The 21,815-nt window shown below is 42.3% G+C and overlaps 1 protein-coding gene across 1 annotated transcript; it reads left to right on the top strand.

Annotated features, from left to right (window-relative positions):
• The first annotated feature begins 19,835 nt into the window (after positions 1 to 19,835).
• On the top strand, positions 19,836 to 21,491 carry LOC136460437 (uncharacterized). Its single transcript, XM_066460132.1, has 2 exons — positions 19,836 to 20,114; positions 20,292 to 21,491. Exons 1-2 carry the CDS (start codon positions 19,836 to 19,838, stop codon positions 21,489 to 21,491), a joined length of 1,479 nt encoding a protein of 492 aa, XP_066316229.1.
• Positions 21,492 to 21,815: the final 324 nt, after the last annotated feature.

The following is a 21,815-nucleotide window of genomic DNA, read 5'->3' on the forward strand; positions in this document are numbered from 1 at the left end:
CCGAGCAAGCCTACCATAAGATATACCTAGTGTATGCATAACAAAAAGATATAAGCATGCAAATGCAAACCTAGACATGTAAAATAACTAGATGCTTAAAGATACCAAATTGTAAGAAATACCAATTGAAAGGAATACCAATTTAAAGTAATAACATCTAGTTACTTAACATAGGAAGGGGAATTTGAGTCCATAGTATTCACTAACCCACTTGGCAATGATTTTGTCCATCATGATGCACCCCATGAAATACACCCATACTTTGCCAAGTCTCCAAATTCCCCGAAGTCCATTGGACTTCTCACTTCCCTTTCGGGATCCAAACCTTCTTGGTGCTCTTCATATTGGAAATGATCTCCTTTGGCACCCAAAAGCGTTTGACCCCATTGTTGGCTTGCTTGTTCACCTTGATGGCCACCACCTTGTTATTTTTCTTCTTCTTAAAGAGATAAGGTGTGGAGGCCTTCTTATCCTCCTTGTTGGTGTAGGTGTTGGAGAGCTTGCTTGTTTGCTTTTTCTCTTTCTTCTTTGTTCCTCCCCCATTCTTCACCTTGCACTCATAGGACTTGTGACCTTCCTTGTGGCATACGTAGCAAACCACTATTTGTCCTTCATCAAGCTTCTTCACTCCCTTGATGGTGTTATCTTGATGAAGTTGGGCTTGCTTCGCCTTGCCTTTCACTTGAGTCAAGTCCTTGGTGAGGCGAGCTACTTCTTGCTTGAGTTGCTCATTCTCCTTTGCAACATCTTGTGTGCATGTATCTACAATAACTTTCTCAACACAAACTTGGTTGCACAAAGATGAGTCTAAACATAAATTATTACAAGAAGTAGAGGCATCCCTTTTAGACATGTTAAAGATAGAACTTTTCTTTTTAGATGCCTTGGTGGGGGTTGCACTAACGGCTTCAAGATTAGCAACTTTATTTGTTAGCTCATCACAATGTTTGCACATGGTTTTCATTTTAGCAAGCAAACTTTTATAAGCATCTTGTGAGCTAGCTAACTTTTCTTTTAATCTTTTATTTTTCTTTATAAGTTGCTCATCATTGATTGTGCATGTATTTGTTGTTGCACTAGCCTTAAGTTGCTCAATTTTAGTAGATAGTTCAACATTAAGATTAGCAAAGTTCTCATATTGTTCAAGCAAAGTTTTGTAAGCTTCTTGTGAACTAGCTAGCTTTTCTTTCAATTTCTCCAGCTTCTTTTGTTGACTAGTGCAAACTTTAGCATAATTAAGATTTTGTTGCACAATTTCATCATAAGAAGGCATTTCATCATCACTATCACCCTCACTAGAGGATGAGCTTTCGTTACCTCGTGCCATAAGGCACATACGAGAAGAGCTTGATGATGAGTGCTTGCGCCCTCGCCTCTTGTGATGGTGTTCTTCTTCACTTGAAGAATCATCCCATGACTTTATTAATGTGAGGGCTTGGTTCTTGCATGCCTTCTTCTTTGTCTTGGGTGTGGGCTTGTTTGGACAAACTTCCACAAAGTGCCCCAACTCGCCGCATCCATAGCATCCTCTCTTTCTTTGCTCATTTCTTTGATTGGTGAAAATTAGATCTTGGATTTGGATGGGCACACCCTTGACATTGAGCCTTTGGATCATCTTCTCTGCCTTGTTTATTAGTTTGATTGATTCTTCATCAAGGTCGGAGGTGGAGGAGGAAGATTGATCATCTTCACTTGAATCTTCATCATCATCATCGTCGTCCTCATCTTCTTCTTCATCTTCACTTGAGGAGCTTGAGCTTGAGCTTGTCTCAACTTGCTTGCCCTTCATCTTCTTTTTCTCGCTACAAGCGAGAGCTTTGCCTTTTCTCGATGAAGAAGCTTCTTCTTGACCCATCTTTCGTGACATTTCAAATGCCACTATCTTGCCAATGACTATCCCTAGGGTCATGGTGCTCAAGTCCTCCATGTTGTGAAGGATGGTGATGATGCTTGCATATTTCTTTTGTGGTAGCACGGAGATGATCTTCCTCATGATGTCCGCATCATCTAGCTTTATTAATCCTATTGAATGGAGCTCATTGATAATTAGATTCAAACGAGAATACATATCACGAACAAGCTCATGATCATTCATTGTAAAGGAATCATAATTTTGTTTAGCTAGATAATGTTTTTGCTCATGGACATTACTTGTGCCGTCATGGAGCTCTTGGAGTTTTAACCAAATTTTATGTGCCGTATTTAAAGTGAATACTTGGTTAAACACATCTATGCTAAATGATTCAAACAAGCAATTCTTAGCTCTAGCATTGAAATGCATTTCTTTTTCATCACTCTTTGTGGGTTTTTTCGGGATTCTTAATGGGTTTCAGCCCATCATGAGTGACTCTCCAAACTCCCAAATCAACCACCTCAAGGTGCCAAGCCATTCTAGCCTTATAGTAAGGGAAGTTAGTGTCATCAAAGTGTAGAGGACTAGAGGTATCCATCCCAACCATTCTAAATGGCGTTGGCTCAACGGCGGTTAAGCCAAAGGTCCAAATTGAGCCAATCGCCTCTGCTACCAATTGAAGGGGACCATGATGCCTAAGAGGGGGGGGGGGTGAATTTGGCAACTTAAAAATCTACTTCTAAACTATGGCCTCTTTTTCTAACCTTAGCAAACCTATGCAAAAGATAAAACTATCTAAATGTGCAACTACGGTTTTGCTAGTATGTTGCTATCTCTACCACAAAAGGAGTATTATAATCAATATAAATACGGAAGCTAAAGAGCAAGGTAGAGATATGTAAACTCCCGTCAATGACTCCAGTATTTTTACCGAGGTATCGAGAAGCACGCAAGCTTCCCCCTAGTCCTCGTTGGAGCCCCTCACAAGGAATCCCTCGCAAGGGCCAAGCTTCTGGTCGGGTCACTCCGTGGATAGCCTCGGGCCTTCCCCACACGCAAGTGGGTCTCCGACGTGCCTTTCGGCAAGCCTCTCCCGGATGCTCCCCGCCGTCTTCACTATCAAGCTTCTGGTCAAAACGCCGCGGGCATTGTTCCCTCCGGTATATGGTGGCGGCCACACCACAAACACGGTTGGTGTGATCTCGCAAGACTACAAGCCCCTCCAATGTACAACAATGGTGCGCGCAAGCACCGAGTGGTAAGAGGTATGCAAACCTCACTAAACACTAGGCCTAAACCTAGAGCAAGCGCATAAGCGGTGGTCTAATCAACCTAAGCACTTCGCAAAGCACCTACGCTAATCACCTAATGAATCACTAAGCACTATGCAAGTAGAGATCACTAAACTGGTGTATCAACACCCTTGATATGTTTTCTCAGCTCCACTATCCTCAAATGGCCGGTTGGGGGGATCTATTTATAAGCCCCACTGAGAAAGTAGCCATTGGGGACGAAATCCCGCTTTTCTGCTACTAACCGGACGCTGATGTCATCCTAACCGGACGCGTCCGGTCGTCCCAACCGTTGAACCACGAATAACTGATCGAACGCTGCCAGCGTCCGGTCACCTGCCACCGGACATGTCCGGTCACAGTTTCGCCGCTCTAGAACCTCTCTGTACTCGATCGAACGCTGCTGCCCTATGTCCGGTCAATTTTGCTGCCAGTGCCCGGTCCAGCGTCCGGTCGCTGCTGTTGACGCTAGTTTGCTGAGCCTCTTCATCAGCGCATCTGGTCCAGCGTCCGGCCACCTCTACGAGCTCGTTTCTTCACGATCTTGCGTACGGCTTGGTTCCTATCTTCGTGCTTGGACTTTGCTTGATATATTGGGTCTTCTCTTATGCTTCTAAGGTCTTGATTATGGTGTTGATCATCGGATCATCACTTCGCCTTTGTCCAAGTCACGTCTTGCACCCTATTGGACTACAAAATAAACACTTGCAGATTCATTAGTCCAATTTGGTTGTGTTGGTCATCAAACACCAAAATCCAAAGTAAATGGGCTTAGGGTCCATTTTCCTTACAGGCGCACTACACGATATATAATACAAATCATTAGAGCATATGTAGAGAGCAGTAGGAGGAGGATAGTATAGTATAGTAGTAGTAGTATTAGTAGTATTGGTAGAGGAGTAGAGTAGAGTAGAGTAGTAGTAGTAGGAGGAGTAGAAGTAGGAGTAGTAGTTAGGAGTAGTAGTAGTGGTATAGGAGTAGAGTAGAGTAGTAGGAGTAGTAGGAGGAGGAGTAGTAGTATTGGTATAGGAGTAGAGTCGAGTAGAGTAGAGTAGTAGGAGTAGTAGTAGCAAAGAGCTAACAAGGAGTAGGAGTAGTAGGAGTAGTAGTAGTAGTAGTAGTAGAGAGCATGCTCTATATAATAGCACAAATGACTTTTGATATACTTACTAGGAACTCGCTCCTGAGTTTTAGTTTCATGCCATTCTTGATCTTCTTCTTCTCAGATCTCTGATCATAGCAGTCAGGATCTTGCACGTGCTTCTTATAAGCGCTATACGAAAAACCACTAGTGTCAACGACAATTTGAACACGTATGTTAACTGTAAATGAATAAGTTTCATCACTTACTATCTCAATATGCTTTCAAAGTGCTTGTACCCTGCTCTGTTTGTTTCCCACAAAGAGTCAAATATGCAGGCCTTTCCATCTTGAGGATAGATTAGAAATGCAATCCAGTGGCCCATGATGCCCTAGCTGCACCATTCACACAATACAGATTTGAAATGTTCAAATATGAGAAGTCATGATCCTAGTAGATATATATATGTTCCAAGTATCTTTTTCGACTTACTCGAACTAGTGGGAGGCCATGACACACCCATTTCCTGGACCTTCTTCATGGTTCCATAGATGTACATTCCCGCCCGATACTTATATTCGATTTCCAGATCTTCCTAGAATTTCTTTCTCTCCTCCGAGTTCAAGTTCACTAGGTCTTCATGAGTGTCTGGTATGTCATAACTCGCGATGGTTCTATCTGTAATAAGCATCAAAGAGTGATAGATAATATCCTTGCCTAATTCCTTGCTTACATAGGCCTGCATCCTACAAAGAAAAGTCATCATGGCATTATTAGTTTGTTCCTAAAGTACCTACAATGATGTAGTGGTGTCAAAGTCATAATTAACTTACAGGGCAAATAAGGTGACTTGGTTGACGTCGAGGTCCTTTCGCCGCAGTAGTCTATACATGTTGTGGAAATCTACAATGACTGCACCATCCGTGGGCGTGTGGAAGTACTCTACCGAAACCTTGATGATGAATGTTTGTAGGCCCACATTCGCCGCTTCCATGTACCAGAGATGGAACCTCCTTACCTCCCACCGCTCTTTAAGGAGGTCGCCCAAAGTCAACAAGAACTTCCCATGCTTGTAGTTGTCGGGGCAATCATCCGATAGGGGCCAAAACAATGATGGTGTTTTTGGCTTGCAACATCGGGGCTTAAGATGTTAGGGAGTTGAAAGCTCTAGTTTGGTTTTGGTGAATTGATGAAACCCTAGTGCTAACCCATTGCTCTAAGTGATCATGAGATAGGGTACCACATTCCAAGTGGAGGACTAAATTGTGAAGATCATGATGGTGGTGATGGCCATGGTGATGATCAAGTGCTCAAGCTTAGAAAAGAAGAAAGATAAAAACAAAATGAGCTTAAGGCAAAGGTGATATCTATAGGGCTATTTTGTTTTGGTGATCAAAACACTTAGTGAGTGTGATCACATTTAGGCTCGATAGCCGTACTATTAATAGGGCTGAAACTCGATGTGAAATATAGTTATCAAAGTGGCACTAGATGTTCTAATTCATTGCATATGCATTTAGATTCTAGTGAGTGCTAACACCCTTGAAAATGTTTATGAAAATATGCTAACGCACGTGCACAAGGTGATACTTTGGTGGTTAGCACTTTAGATCAAGGGTGGTGAAGTTAGTGTAGTCGAAGTGATCATTGGTGCTGACCGAACGCTGGACCTGCGTGTCCGGTCAGTGGTGCTGAAGTGGCATGGCCTCAGCCTTCGATCGGATGCTGGCGTGAGGAGGTGATCAGACGCACAACACCTGGGTCTAGTCAAGTGGTGTCATACACTAACGTAGGCAGCTCTGTGTTGGCGCGTTGAACCAGAGAGGATCGGACGCAGGGGTGTGTCCGGTCAGGCACGATCGGACGCGTCCGGTCATCAAAATTCCTCTCTAGATGCTTAGTGGAAGTGATCTGACACGGCGCGGGCATGGCATCAGGTCGGGCACGGTGCGTCCGGTCGCTATGTGCTGGCGTAGGCATGCGTGGGTGTGAGCGGACGCTGCCTCGATGCGTCTAGTCACGTTGCCCTGCGTCAAGTCACAACTTAACCGCATGGGCACTATGACTTAGCCGTTGGAGATCAACACCTCATGTTTGAAGGAGCCAACATGTGGCTATGGATGCATGACCGAACATAGGGGTCCGAGCATCTGGTCATCTTGACCAGCGCGTTCGGTCAGCCCGCAGCTGCTGAGTTCTAAACCCAATGGCTATGTGGTTGGTTGGGGCTCTATATAAGCATGTTGACCAGCTCTTGCTCACTCTCTTGGCCATTTTCATTGATATAGCAACCTAGTGAGCTAAGCTAAAGCCCTCTCACTTATCTCCATTATTGATTCATCATCTTTGTGAGATTGGGAGTGAATCCAAGTGCATTGCTTGAGTGATTGCATCTAGAGGCACTTGGTGATTGTGTTTCACTGCAGGATTTGCTTGTTTTTCTTGGTGGTTGCCACCACCTAGATGGCTTGGTGCAGCAAAGATCGTCGAGCGGAGGGTGGTGATTGTCTCTGGCTCCAATCATGGTGATTGTGAGGGGTTCTTGACCTTTTCCTGGTGGACAGTCAAAAGGTACTCTAGTGGATTGCTCGTGGCTTGTGTGGTCCCCATCTTGTGTTGGTTGTGCGACACCTGATTGCAGGTTAGGCGTGTGATGCCTATTAGTGCGTGAACCTCCAAGTGGGTGAATCGCCACAACAGGGACTAGCTTGCCTGCAAGCAAGTGAACCTCGGTGAAAAATCATTGTGTCATCTTGCCTTTGAGGATTTCATTGATATTCATTGTGATTGATTGATCATCTCTTGCCACGGCGGTATAACCCTCCTACCTCTCTTGTGCATTTACTTTCTTAGTGTAGCTAAGCTTTTTAGTATAACTAGTTTTGAGACCTAGCTTGTGTCTTGTCTAGTGGTTAGTGAGGCTCTTTAGTTAGTCTTTGAGAGCTCACTAACTTAGTGATAGTGATTTAGCCTCTTGTGTGACATAGATATCATAGCTAACTAGAATTGTGGATAGGAGGCTTGCGTTTTGAGTAGGCTAGCGCAACACTCACTTTGCTTCATAATTGTCTAACCACTTGGCTTAAGTGTTGTTGTATAAATTTTTATAGGCTATTCACCCCCCTCTAGCCATTAGGACCTTTCAAGTGGTATCAGAGCCGTGGTCACTATGATTGTGAAAAATGGCTCAAATCAACAACACCAAGAAGCCACCCCAATTTGATGGCTTAAATTATCCATATTGGAAGGCAAAGATGACCAGCTATACCAAGTCAATCAATAGAAAGGTGTGAAAGGTGGTGGAGACCAAATTTGAGGTAGCTGATCTGGAGAATCCCACTGTGGCCGAAGAGGTGTTGCTTCAAAACAATGACATTGCTCTTAGTGCCATTTATGATGCTTTGGATGAGAGAACATTTGAGCAAATCAAGAACATTGAGATAGTTCATGATGCATGGAAGAAGTTGGAGGAATTATTTGAGAGCACTCAAGCGGTGAAAGGTGCCAAGGCATACATCCTCAAGGAGAAGTTTGTAAGCTTCAAAATAAAGGAAGATGAGAGTGTGCCGGAGATGTTTCATTGGCTTTAAATGCTTGTCAATGATCTCAAAGCACTTAGAGAAGAGGTGAAGGACAAGGACTTCTCCCACAAGTTCTTGAGATGCTTACCATCAAAATTTGGCACATTGGTCACTATTCTAGTGAGGAGTGGTTTGGACACCATGACACCAAACCAAGTGTTAGGAGATGTGATGACTGATGACACCTATAGAGATGATGATGAGAAGGAAGAGAAGAAGAATAAGAAGAAAGATGAGAAGGATGACAAGAAGAGTGTGGCATTCAAGCAAGACACATTAAGTGAAGATGAGTGCTTTAGCTTTGATGATGAAGATGATGAGAAGATGGCTCTCTTTGTGAAGAGATTTGGCAAATTTATGGTGAAGAATGGCTATCGTGCAAGAAGGAAGAAGTCATCATCCAAGAGCAAGGATGAAGTGAGAAGGTGCTTCAAGTGCAATAACAAAGATCATCTTGTGGCTGAATGTCCATACAATAGTGACAATGATGATGACAACAAGAAGAGCAAGAAGAAGGACAAGAAGGAAAAGAGAGAGAAGGACAAGATGACCTTCAAGAAGAAGAAGGGTGGTTCATATGTGTTCACTTGGGATAGTGATGCTTCCTCAAGTGATGATGATGATAGTGATTTTGATAAGACCACCAAGAAGAAGGCTCTTGCAAGCATTGGCATCAATGAGAAGCCTTCCCTCTTTGACACTCCATTGACATGCTTCATGGCTAAGGACACTAAGGTACAATCCAATGATGAGTGTGATGAGGAACATGATAAAAGTGAAAGTGAAAATAAAGATGATTAACCAACTAAAGATGACTATTTGACATGTTAGAAGATGTTAAAAAACATTTTGACATTAAGAGAAGGGAATGCAAAAGCTTATGATGAGTTCAATGCCTTTAAGCAAGCCTTTGATGAGCCCAATGCATCTCATGAGAGTCTAAAGGAAGACCATGAGGAGCTTGTCATGGCTCACAAAAAGCTTGAAAAAGCTCATTCCTCTCTACTTAATGAGCAAAATGAGAAGAAGCATGTTGTAACATGTGAAGTGGGCTTAACTTGTGACATAATTGAAGAATCATTCTATAAGCCTATTATTATTGGTTCCACTAACCCTTCTAGTAGCACTTCCACTTCTAGCTCATCTATTAGTGATGGTTTCACTTGTGATGCCTCACTAATGGTTGAGAATGAGACACTCAAGAAGGAGGTCAATGAGCTCACTCGCGCTCTAGGCAAGGCCTATGGTAGTGAGGACCGCTTGCTTATGTGCTTCAGTGGCCAAAGAGCATCTCTCTATAAAGAGGGATTGGACTATACCCCTAAGAAAGGCAAGGTGGCATTTGCTCCTCACAAGACTAGCTTTGTGAAGAACAATGGTTGGTTTTACACTAGTTGCAAGCAAGTTGGTCACAAAGAGCATGATTAGAAGAATAAGAACAAGAATGCTATTGTATTCTCAATCAAGTTTGATTCTTGTTATTTGCTCACTAAGGGTGCCAATTGTGTGAAGGCTAAGTTTGTTGGTACATCCATGTTGGGTCCAAAGAAGAAGGCCATTTGGGTACCAAAGAGCTTAGTGACTAACCTTTAAGGAACCAAGCAAGTTTGCGTACCTAAAAGAAATTGATCTTCTTTTGTAGGTCAATTACAAAGCTGGAGGAAGACATTAGGGTTCTTGATAGTGGGTACACTCAACACATGACCAATGATACAAGAATGTTCAACTCAATCAACACCTATGATAGCAATGGTTATGATAGTATCACATTTGGTGACAATGGCAAAGGCAAGGTCAAAGGGCTTAGTAAGATTGCAATATCCAATGACTTGAGCATATCCAATGTGTTGCTAGTTGAGAGCTTGAACTTCAATTTGCCTATCCATCGCTCAATTATGTGATCTTGGATTCAAATGCATATTTGGGATAGATGATGTAGAGATCATAAGTGTAGATAGCTCTAATTTGATCTTCAAAGGCTTTAGATATGAGAATCTATATTTGTTTGATTTCAATGCTAGTGAAGTTTAATTATCAACATGCTTATTCACTAATTCTAGTATGGGTTGGTTATAGCATAGAAGGCTTAGTCATGTTGGAATGAAACAATTGAATAGATTGGTTAATCTTGACTTGGTTAGAGGCTTGAAAGACGTGATATTTGAGAGGGATAAGCTTTGTAGCTCTTGTCAAGCCAGAAAATAAGTTGGAAACACCCATCCCAAGTAAAGAATAATGAGCACTAGCAAGGACATTTGAGTTGTTAGACATGGACTTGTTTGGGCCAACACAATACACTAGCATCGGTGGAAACAAATATGGCTTTGTGATAGTGGATGACTACACTAGATACATTTGGGCATTTTTTCTAGTGGACAAGAGTGATGTGTTTGCAATATTCAAATCATTTGTCAAGGAAATTCACAATGAGTTTAAAACAACCATCAAGAGAGTTAGAAGTGACAATGGTAGTGAGTTCAAGAACACTAGAATTGATGAGTTGTGTGAGGAATTTGGAATTAGACATCAATTCTTGGCCAAGTACACTCCACAATCAAATGGCCTTGTTGAGAGGAAGAATAGAACACTCAATGATATGGCAAGGTCTATGCTTAGTGAGTATAATGTGAGTACATCCTTTTGGGCCGAAGTAATCAACACGGCTTGCTATTGTAGCATCCGCCTCTATTGTCACCCATTGAAAGAGAAGACCCCATATGAGCTCAACATTGTATATTTTTTGGTTTTTGGTTGCAAATGCTACATATTGAGAAAATGCACTAGATTGAGCAAGTTTGACAAGAATTGTGATGAAGGATTCTTGCTTGGATACTCAACCACTAGCAAAACATATATAGTTTGGAATTTGATAAGTGGTACTCTTGAGGAGGTACATGATGTTGAATTTGATGAAACCAAGGGTTCCTAAGATGAGAATGAAAATCTTGATGATGTTAGAGGCATTCAATTTTTAAATGGCCATGAAGAACATGGATGTTGGTGAATTAAGGCCTAGGCAAATGATTGATGAAGAAGATGATCAGGTGCAAGTGCTCTCTAATTCAAATATGCAAGATGATACAAATCAAGCAAGTAAAAGTGGCTCTCATGACAATGTGGTAGATCAAGTGGCTAGTTCAACATCTCAACCAAATGAGCAAGCAAGTGCAAGCAATCAAGTTTCAATATTCCAACCAACCAATATTGCAAGAGATCATCCATTGGACACTATAATTGGAGATATTTCTAGAGGTGTACAAACAAGATCAAGATTGACATCATTTTGTGAGCACTTCTCATTGTGTCATCCATTGAACCAAAGAAGATAGAAGAAGCATTGATGGATGTTGATTGGGTGAATGATATGCATGAAGAATTGAACAACTTCACAAGAAATTAAGTATGGGAATTGGTAAAGAGACCAAAGAAACACAATGTAATTGGAACCAAATAGGTCTTTAGAAATAAGCAAGATCAAGATGGGATAGTTGTAAGAAACAAAGCAAGATTAGTAGCACAAGGTTACACTTAAGTATAGGGTCTTGACTTTAGAGAAACATATGTCCTGGTTGCTAGATTGGAAGCAATTAGAATTTTGTTAGCCTATGCTTGTGCCCACAACATCAAACTCTATCAAATGGATGTCAAGAGTGCATTTCTCAATGGTTACATCAATGAAGAAGTATATGTTGAGCAACCTCTTGGTTTTAAAGATAACAAGAAGCCCGACCATGTGTACAAGTTGAAGAAGACATTGTATGGCTTGAAGCAAGCACCTAGAGAATGGTATAAGAGGTTAAGGGATTTTATACTCTCTAAGGGATTCATAATGGGCAAGGTTGACACCATACTTTTCACCAAGAAGATTGGCAATGACTTATTTGTGTTGCAAATCTATGTTGATGATATCATATTTAGATCAACCAATCAAGACTTTTGTGAAGAGTTTGGAAAGATGATGGCTAATGAGTTTGAGATGTCCATGATTGGAAAGTTGAGTTACTTCCCTAGTCTTCAATCAAGCAATTGAAGAATGGTATATTTGTGAGTCAAGTCAAGTACATCAAAGACATGCTTAAGAAGTTTGGTATGAATGAAGCAAAGCAAATTAATACACCAATAGGAACAAATGACAATTTGGATAGTGATGCAAGTGGCAACATGGTGGATCAAAAGTTATATCGCTCTATGATTGGAAGCCTACTCTATGTGACCGCATCAAGGCCGGATGTCATGTTTAGTGTATGTATGCGTGCAAGATTCCAAGTCTCACTAAAGAAAGTCATTTGAAGGATACAAAGAGAATATTAAGCTACTTTAAGCATACATAAAATGTTGGTTTGTGGTATCCCAAAGGAGCAAAGTTTAAGCTAGTTGGATATTCGGACTCCGATTATGCAGGATGCAAGGTTGAAAGAAAAAGCACTTCGAGCACTTGTCAATTGTTGGGAAGATCACTTGTTTCATGGTCATCAAAGAAGCAAAATAGTGTTGCATTATCAACCACCGAAGTCAAATACATATCCACCGGTAGTTGTTGTGTACAAATTCTTTGGATAAAGGCCACATTGAATGACTTTGGAATCGAGTTCAAAAAAGTGCCATTGCTATGAGACAATGAGAGCGCAATCAAGCTAACCAACAATCTGGTTCAACATGCAAGAATAAAGGACATTGATGTCCATCACCATTTCATAAGAGATCATCAATAAAAAGGGGATATTTACATTGAGAGTGTGGGCACCGAAGATCAACTTGCCGACATATTTACCAAGCCACTTGATGAGAAGAGATTTTGCAAGCTAAGTGAAACTATCCACTGATTTCCTCAAAGGGAAATCCATAGATTATATCATAATGTAGTAGCCCAAGAAGACCAAACTATCACATTATCATTATTCAGTTGATACCACAGCTCATACATCATGGAATTACAAGATTTACAAGGCATTACAACACTTGGTACACACCTAAGAAACACATGTTCATTATGAAAGTATTTAATCTAACATGGACCAGCAGGGGTTTAAAATTCTCCTTAATTCATTTTTACCTTAGGGAATTTATAAAAAACTAAACAAACAATTAATTAAGTTATTTTAACAATTATAAAGCATATAAAAGGCATAAACATACTTAAATCAATTAAGTTGACTTGATCAAAACATCATGAAACTCTTTGTAGAGGCATAAACTAACATAATTGATATTCACAAAAAGTTTCATTATTTTTGGGCTTATATTTTTTACTACACTAATTATGCAACAAAACTCAATTGGATTAATTATTACATTTTTGAGCACACAAAAATTACTGTTTTATGGTAACAATTATTTTTATCACATAGAGAACATTATCACAAAGCGAACAAAACAAGTTTCACATTTTTAGCATTTTTCTACATTTAGTTATGCATTTTACAAGAATCAGCACATTTATAAGAATTAATAAAACACTAAAAAAGGAAAAGGGCTTCGGGCCCAAAGTGGCCCAGCTCGGTCCAATGGCGTGAGCAGGCGCGGCCCAGCGGCGCGAGCGGGCGTGGCCCAATGATTTTGCAAAAGGCCCTCATTCCTTCTCACTTAACACCCCAGCCTTCTCTCTATTTACTTTTCCCGGTCCTTTGCTCATCACAGAGCAGAGCACCAGCGGGGAACCGGCCCTAGCTCGCCGACGGCAAGGTTGTCGGCGATGAGGCCGACACCTACGTGCTCATGGTCAACGAGCGCATAGATCTAGGGTGATGGTTGAGTGGGTTAGGGTGTGGAGCAAACACGCTCATGGCCATGGCGGCTCGGTGACGCACAGCATGGTGGCACAATGGCGGAGCAGCCACTACAGTGCGTCCTACGGCTAGTATAGGGTTAGGTCATGTTCATGGGGATCACCGAGACTTGATTGACTCAGCGGTCGAGATGGAGGAGGCTCGCAAGGGTGCTGCCGACAACGATGGCGGACATGGTGATGTGAACTAGCGGCGACAGTGCATTCTGGCTTGTCCTGTGCGATAGCGACCAAAAGAAGGAGCCGATCATAACCATAGCATCAAGGAGAAGCTAGATCAACAAATGGGAGGTCTAATGGCTCACCGGAGTGGCGAGGCCATGGTAGAGGAGCTCGCGGCGGCGATGGCAGGCGGCCGTGGTGGAACTCTGGCGCACGGACGACTCCGGCCGGTAGAGATGGCGCAACTAGGTGCAAACAACATGCAAGGATGAGGCGACGCTAGAAGTGAGAGGAATTGGACTGGGGCGGCTCGACGGCGACGAAAATTGGCTAACGAGTGGAGCTGCTCGGCGATGGCGTGGAAAAAAGAAAAAGGAGACGGCGGCCAGCATTTGGTGATTTAAAAGGGCACGGGCCATACTTCTCGTCTTCGCCAGTGTCACACGAGCTTGGCCACGTGGGTGACTACGTGCCTCGGGCAGCGAGAAGCGCCGGGAAGGTGGCCAAACAGCACACGATGGTGAGCAGCCTGAGAAGTTGCTGCCAGGTTACTGCTCATGCCTGACCGTCCTTCTTCTCCTTTCTTTTTCTCCCAATCCAGTCAGCCAAAACCTAAACCAATTGCTCCTTGTTGTAGAGCCACATGAGTACTACAACTTTGCTTAAAGGAGTTTGGTCATAAACTGAGCTAGTTAGAAAAATATAAAATCCCAAATATGGCTACATGAAAACTGGAAACTAAAAAATTATGTTTCAATACTTAGCCAAAATTTGGAACTATAAAACAGTACTGGGTTCGATCTTAGGGTCTCTATTTTCCTAGGTTATAGGATAAACTAGGTCTTGATCCTTAAACAAAGGTATATGCACTCAATCTAAACTACAACTCTTATTAAGGTTTTGAGAGCAATTGCTGCACAATTTTCCAAACCACAAGCACTCAAATATGGAATCATACAAACTGCCAATCAAGGACTTAGACAGATCTTGATAGGCCAAAAACAGTTTTGATCAAGCAACTTTGAGTAATTAATTAGTGGCTAAACATTGATCAAACAATCTAACCACTAGCATAGTATCGAAGTACAAACTTCATACCAAATTATAGAAACAAAGTTGCACAAATTTTATTCATGAAAATTGTTTTAATAAATCACCAAAGATTGAACTTAATTACTGTTTTTCAGAACTTAGCCAAAATGCCAAGTGAGGGAAAAATAGTACTGAACTCAAACTTGAAGCCACTGTTTGAAGCACTTAAAAGCAAAAACAGAGGATGATGTAGAAACAAAGTTTCAAGAACATGACCTACTCGACAACTTTTATTTAGACAAATCTTTCATATTTTGAATAAAAAGCAAAGTTACAAATTAAGCAAAAAGGGATCATGAGAAAGGCTTAAGCTAGGGTTTTGGATATTTTTAAGCACTTTCTTCACATTTTTCAAATTTAAACCCTAACAAATTTTTGTTCGAGTTCAATTAAAGTTGTTTAAACATGAATGCAAGGTTTAGTTGACATCACATGTTTCCACTCAATTAACAAAAGTGTTTTTAAGCAAAGCGGAAATTATCATTTCTTATAACTTCTTGATCCAAAACAACATGCAACTTTTCATGTGACCAGGATATGTTCATGATTAGGTGATGCAAATGAAAATACATGATTAAAACTACTCATGCACATTTTGAAATAAAATTTACTGTTAAACAAAAGAGTTTTGTCTTTGCCTTTGAAAAGTTTAGGTTAGGTCATATTTGAAAAATTTGACTCCACCTCTGTCACCACTTGTCAGGTGTTAAACTAAAGCTCACAATCATTCTTTGACTTGTTTAGATTAAACTTAATTCACTGCTTAACTTGAAATTGACACCTGGGTGTCACACAGCTAGGGATCGCTAGGGCGCCCAGCGGAGCTCCTCAGCGCGGATGATGAAGAGGAACGGTGGGGGAAGCGCTCAGGGTCAGGGGCGGGGTCGGGCACGGGGGGTGAGAGCACGACATCGGCGATGGCGGCAGCGGTGGCGGTGGATTCAAAATTTTAGTAGCCCTTTGGGGTCGAAACGAACGCGCCGAAGGACTTATTCATTTATGGAGGGGGTTGTGGCTTATATAGGCGGGTGCTTAACCGAGGCGGGCCAATTACAGCGCCCTGCCTCGATTAATATTAACCGAGGCAGGCCCTAAAGCTGCCCGTCTCTGTTAATATTAACCGAGGTGGGCGCTATAATTGCCCGCCTTGGTTAATATTTTTGAGTTAGTTGACATTTATATTAACTAAAATGGAAATTTCACTCGTTTTAATTCATGTAAAATTGATATTTATTACCTAATCCAAAATAAATATTAGTATTAGTAGTAGGAGTATAATATTTGTAGTTGATTTGTAGGAGCAGTAGTAGAGTAGTGGTAGTAGACTAGCATGAGTAGGAAGTAGTAGTAGACTAGTAGTAGAAGAGTAGCCCAAATGGAGGAAGTAGTGATAGACTAGTAGTAGAGTAGGAGTAGTAGAGGTAGCTAGAGTTGTATAGCAGAGGTAGTAGAGTAGTAATAGTAGCACTTAACACAACTGATGCATTATTATATATGGGTCCATTAAAATAATAAGTTACAAAATCTTGTCTTCAAATGAGTCCAATCCCTACATTATTATATAAATGTGTGGCATACATATCATTTTGCTGCAAGTGCTCCCACGGTCTTCTTCTCACCGTCGGGGCAGGCCTAGGGCATGATCTTGGACTTGTTCGAGCGGTCCTCGACTGGCCTTGATCTTCCTTGGATGATCGGTAAAAAGCCCGAGCTCTATGTAGTTGTATTCTTTAGGACTAGGGACCCCATTAGCTCCCATGATCCTCTGCTTTCCTGACACAACCACGTGCCTCCTGTTATCCTCTGGCATCACAAATTAGGCTACTTGCGCGACCTCGGTTGCTAGTAACCACTGATCATCTTTGTAGCCAACACTTTGTAGCTCCATGGTGGTTAGCCCATAGTCATCCACGACAACCCCCTTTGGTTTGACCCACTGGCATCGGAAGACGAGTATCTGTAGTTCACCACCATAGTCAAGTTCTTATATCTCTTCAACTAGCCCATAGTATTGCCTCCTCTGCCCCATGGACTCGTCGATGCCCTCATATCGAACACCGCTGTTATGTGTCGCGCTCTTCTTGTCCTTCTCTTTTGTGTAGAACATGTATCCATTGATGTCATACCCTTGCCACATGGTGATTTGGGTGGACGGGCCGGACGCAAGCCTCTTAGTAGTCTTCACTTCATCAGCTTCTCCATGGGGTATGTCCTACTCTTGGAGCCACGCCGTGAAACTGCTCTTGTGCTATTTTTGCACCCATGCCTCCGTGCGCTGCCCATCATGAGCAGCGCAGATCTTGTCTAGGTGCTTCTCAATGGAGGTTATCCTTGTTATCCTTTGGGTATGTGTCAGCAAGGACACTTAAGAGCTCATTGAAGCTAGTGTCGGACCAGCCATGCTGAGCCTTCAACATCAGCATCTAGAGGTTAAAATGTAGCACCGTCCTAATGCTTCGGACAGTCCTTATAAAGCGGGTCAATTGCCTCCTGCCTCATGTCTCTGAAATTCTACAGCCACCTCGGGCTCCCAAATAGAATGTCATCTTTGTTGAGTCGGTTAGCTATTTCCTCCAAAAGCTCCGCACCCTTTGGGTCCCTCACAATAGCCTCCTCAACACCATCCCCACCACTATCATTGTCAGTAGCCATGTCTTGGAATAAATCCTCTATCATGATGTAATCACTGAGCATTGTCGTCGCTGGCTGCTGTTGTTGATGATGGGGAGGCGGGTTGTTGTCCTACATGGTCTACATTGACCGTTGTCGACGATGATGAGTTTCCTCCTAGATGCACCGCCAATCGCATCTACTTTTTCGCCGTGAAAAGTCTAGACCGTGTAATCCTTGATGAAACCAAACCTAATCAAGTGAGATTGCACCTCGCTATCTGTGTGGGCTCTCATATTCATACAGTGAGAACATAGACATATGGTTGTCCTCCAATTCAGACTCTCACGGTGAGCTTTCATAGCCGCAACAAACTTCCTCACATGAACCAGGTACTGTGGTTCCATTCTCTTCGTCTGGTACATCCATTCGGACCTATTGTCCATACCTGCAAACCTTATTCCACAAGCAGCAACAAAAAGCATTATTACAAAGAAATAGCCGCTAGAGAAGAGAATAGATCTAGAGCTAAAGAAATAGCGGTTTTCTCTCCTCCATGAAAAGATGGATCCAAATCTAGATCTAGTTCTAGAGCCCCAAATGACAAAGAAGAGCGAGAAATGAGGTTTGGAGAGCGTGTGTATCTACCTTTTGCGGTGTCCTCCTTCAATAAAACAAGAGCAAAACTTCTCCCCCTAGATTTTGCACAATTTTTAGGTTTTTGCAGCTCAAAACCCTAAAAATTAGAAGAGGAGCCGCGAGGAAGAAGAAAGGGGGTGGCGGCTGGGTGCATTTATAGCCACAGCAATAACAGAGGCAGGCATTGTAAGGAAAACCGCCTCCGTTAATCGCATATTAATGAAGGTGGTTGTTTTACAACGGCCATCTCGGTTAATGGATTAACAGAGACGGTTGTTGTAAGCCAACCACCTCGGTTAATTGCTGATTAACCGAGGTGGTCGCTTTAAGGCGACCGCCTCCATTAAACCTTAACTGAGGCGGCCGCTCAGGGGGCTGCCCTGGCGACTGGATAATGGAGGCGGGCAAAATTGGTGTCCGCCTCCATTCAAAAAAGTCACCGCCACGCAAATGAAATCCTATAGCAGAGGTAGTTTCAGAACCGCATAAAAATGTTCTTCTGTACATGGTCTGTTCAGTCATGTTTTTATTTATGTGCTTCAGTTTTAGTTTCAGGTTCAAATGTTTTTCGTAATTGGTAGTTATTTTTTGTTTCGTTTTTTCTTTGTTTCATTTTTTAGTCTTTTTTTAGTTTCAGATTTCAGTCACCCTTTTGGGCTCGAATGTCTTCCTAAATCCAGCATATTAGTTGCCTCACCTACAATCAATGTTTTCAAGACGTCCGATTAATCGCTGACTAATTGTCCTGGACGGTTGGAGCTACTCGACCAGGGCCTCCGACTTGGCCATACCGTCTAGGAAATTGGACGTCCGAATTAGTCGTCGTCCAGTCATGATTAATTGTTTGTCCAGGCTATGTGGGCATCCAGCCAGAGAGTGGGCTACATCTCAGAGTTGGGCCTATCTAGTTGTCTTATATTTTGGCCCAAGCCCATTAGGGTTTCTCTTCTTTCCTACCCCTCACTCCCTCAGCCTCTCACTCACTCAGAAGTCAGCAGAACACACTCACTCATCTCACCTCTCCCATCCAGCAGCAGCCGCCGCCTCCATTGCTGTAGTTCTGTAGCTCCCTCTCCTCTCCTCCCTTCTAGTTCCCAGCTGCTCCCTCTCCTCCCTCCCTTCTAGCTGCTCTCCCTCTTCCTTGCGGCTACTACTGCAGGCGCATAGGCCTGCAGATCCAGCAGGGTGCACAGGTCCAACTATGCAAGGTAGGAGGACTGCATGATGAAGATGAGTTCCTCCTCCTTAGGTCAGTCATCAGTCATCACCTCCTCAGTTCAAGCTTGATGCTCTACCTGTGCTTGAAGCTTATGCTCTCTTTCTCTATATACTTGTGTAGATCTGGATCGACAGTGGCAGCGTGCAGTGGAAGTGTACATGCCTAAAGCCGTTCAAGGAGAAGTTGGTTCTGCTCTAGCCTCCTTAGTTGCCTCAGGCTCAGCTATTTCTGGTTCAGCATCCTCAGCTGCTCTAGATGTTGCATTTCTTATTGAGAAGGCCATAGCAAAACTACCTCCTAGAAATGGCTGCTGAAGCCAAAGATCCCAAGAGGAAGGCCAAATCTTGAGACCCTAGATGGAAGTATGGGTGGTGGCCAGATATTGCAAAGAAGGACAGTGTGCAATGTATTTTTTGTAAGAAGATAACTCCATCAGGAATCAGTAGGTTCAAACAGCACCTTGCTAGAAGTTATGGTGATGCAATTAAATGTGGAAGTTGCCCTGAGATTATTGCTAGAGAGATGGATGCTTACATCAAGAAGCATACAAGGTCTGCAGTTGTGGTAGTTCCTGAAGTTCAACAAGATTCTGAAGAGGATGAAGGTGATGAAGTTACTGAAGTTGAACCAGAGAAAGTGCCTAGTTCTAGGACAAAGACCAAGCAGAAGCAAGCACAAGAAAAGAAGAAAATAGCTCAAGCTTCCATCGCTGCCTATATGGCTGCTGCTGGTTCATCTAAACCAGCAAATCAAAAGAACACCAAGTCAGTTGTTGCCATGCTTCGGAAGACACCAGAAGAGGTAGTTTCAGAAAGGCACAAATTCAAGACTTCTCAGCCTACTCTAGAGCATTGCACAAAGAAAGAGACCAAACAAGTTGTTGATGACCATGTAGCTGATTTCTTTTATGAAAATCATATACCATTCAATGTCATTAACTCAAGAAGCTAGGAGATTATGCTTGAATCAATTGGACAGTATGGACCTGGGTACCGCTCACCATCCATGCATGAAATTAGGGAGCCATTGTTAGAAAGGGCTGTCAAGAAGACAACAGAACTGAGAAAGAAGCATGAGGAAGCTTGGAAAGAGTATGGTTGCACTCTCATGTCTGATGGTTGGACAGATACTAGCCATCGTCATCTAATCATTTTTCTTGCAAACAGTCCAGTAGGGACCTTCTTCCTAGGTTCAGTGGATGCATCAAGTGAGGTAGCTGATAAGGATATGCTAGCAGATTTGTTGGAGAAGCAAATTGACAAGATTAGAAGGGAATACGTGGTGCAGGTTGTCACAGACAATGGGTCCAACTTCAAGGCAGCGGGAAGGATTTTAATGGACAAGATCCCACACTTGTTTTGGACACCTTGTGCTGCCCATTGCCTGAATTTGCTGCTGCAAGACATTGGAGAGATTAAGGAGTTGAACACTGTCATAAATTCAGCAAAGAAGGTGAGCAGATTTCTATATAAGCATGGGAGGATACTTAATCTAATGAAACAACAAATAGGTGGGGATCTTGTGAGGCCAGTTGTGACTCAGTTTGCTACCTCTTATCTCACTTTGGCAAGTATGTATAAAAATAAGAATGGCTTGAGAGCTTTAGTTGTCAGCGAGGAATGGCACAATAATCCCCTGTCTTTGTCTACTGAAGGCAAACGAGTTGAGGATATTATCTTGTCTGCGCCATTTTGGACTAAATTGGAATATTGCTTGAAAGCTTCACAGCCACTTCTCATTGCTCTACGGATTGTAGATGGAGATGAGACACCAACAGCTCCTGAGATCACTGCAGCTATGGATGTTGCAAAAAACACCATAAAAGAATCTCTAAAAGATAAACCCGATTTACTTGCCGAGGTAATGGTGTTATATGATAAGAGGTGGGAAACCCAAATGGAGCAAAAGCTATATGGGGCAGCCCTTTTCTTGAATCCAAGCAAGTTCTTTGCCATAAGGGAGAAAGACAAGAGACAAGCTGGAAGGTTAAGAGGCATGTTCAATCAAGTTCTATGGAAAATGGAGACTGATGACGATGTGTCAACCAAGATTTCGCAGCAAGCTGATGACTATGAACAATCCGAAGGTGAAGGCTTCTCAATGCCTTTAGCTATAAGGGACAGAGAGAAAAAGAACCTTAGTAAGTTTAGAACATTTTCTTTCCTTCTATTGTGCTGATTCTATTTGCCTATGTGCTGATTGTAGTCTAATTGTGTTTCAGTTCAGTGGTGGTGTTCCTATGGTGGCCATACATTTGAACTACAATGTTTAGCAAAGAAAATAATCAGTCTTTGCTGCTCAGCATCAGGTTGTGAGCGTAGCTAGAGTGAATTCTCTAGTGTAAGTATCATTGCTAGAGTGTTAGTGTTGTTGCAAATTGTAGATCAATGTGATGTTCTCATGTTAATTTTTTTTTCTGCAGATCCACACCAAAAAGAGGAATAGATTAGAGCACAAGAGGTTAAACAAATTGGTTTATGTCAGTTACAACAAAAAGATGAC

The sequence above is a fragment of the Miscanthus floridulus genome, chromosome 6 (genome assembly GCF_019320115.1).
Source record: "Miscanthus floridulus cultivar M001 chromosome 6, ASM1932011v1, whole genome shotgun sequence".
Taxonomy (NCBI): Eukaryota; Viridiplantae; Streptophyta; class Magnoliopsida; order Poales; family Poaceae; genus Miscanthus; species Miscanthus floridulus.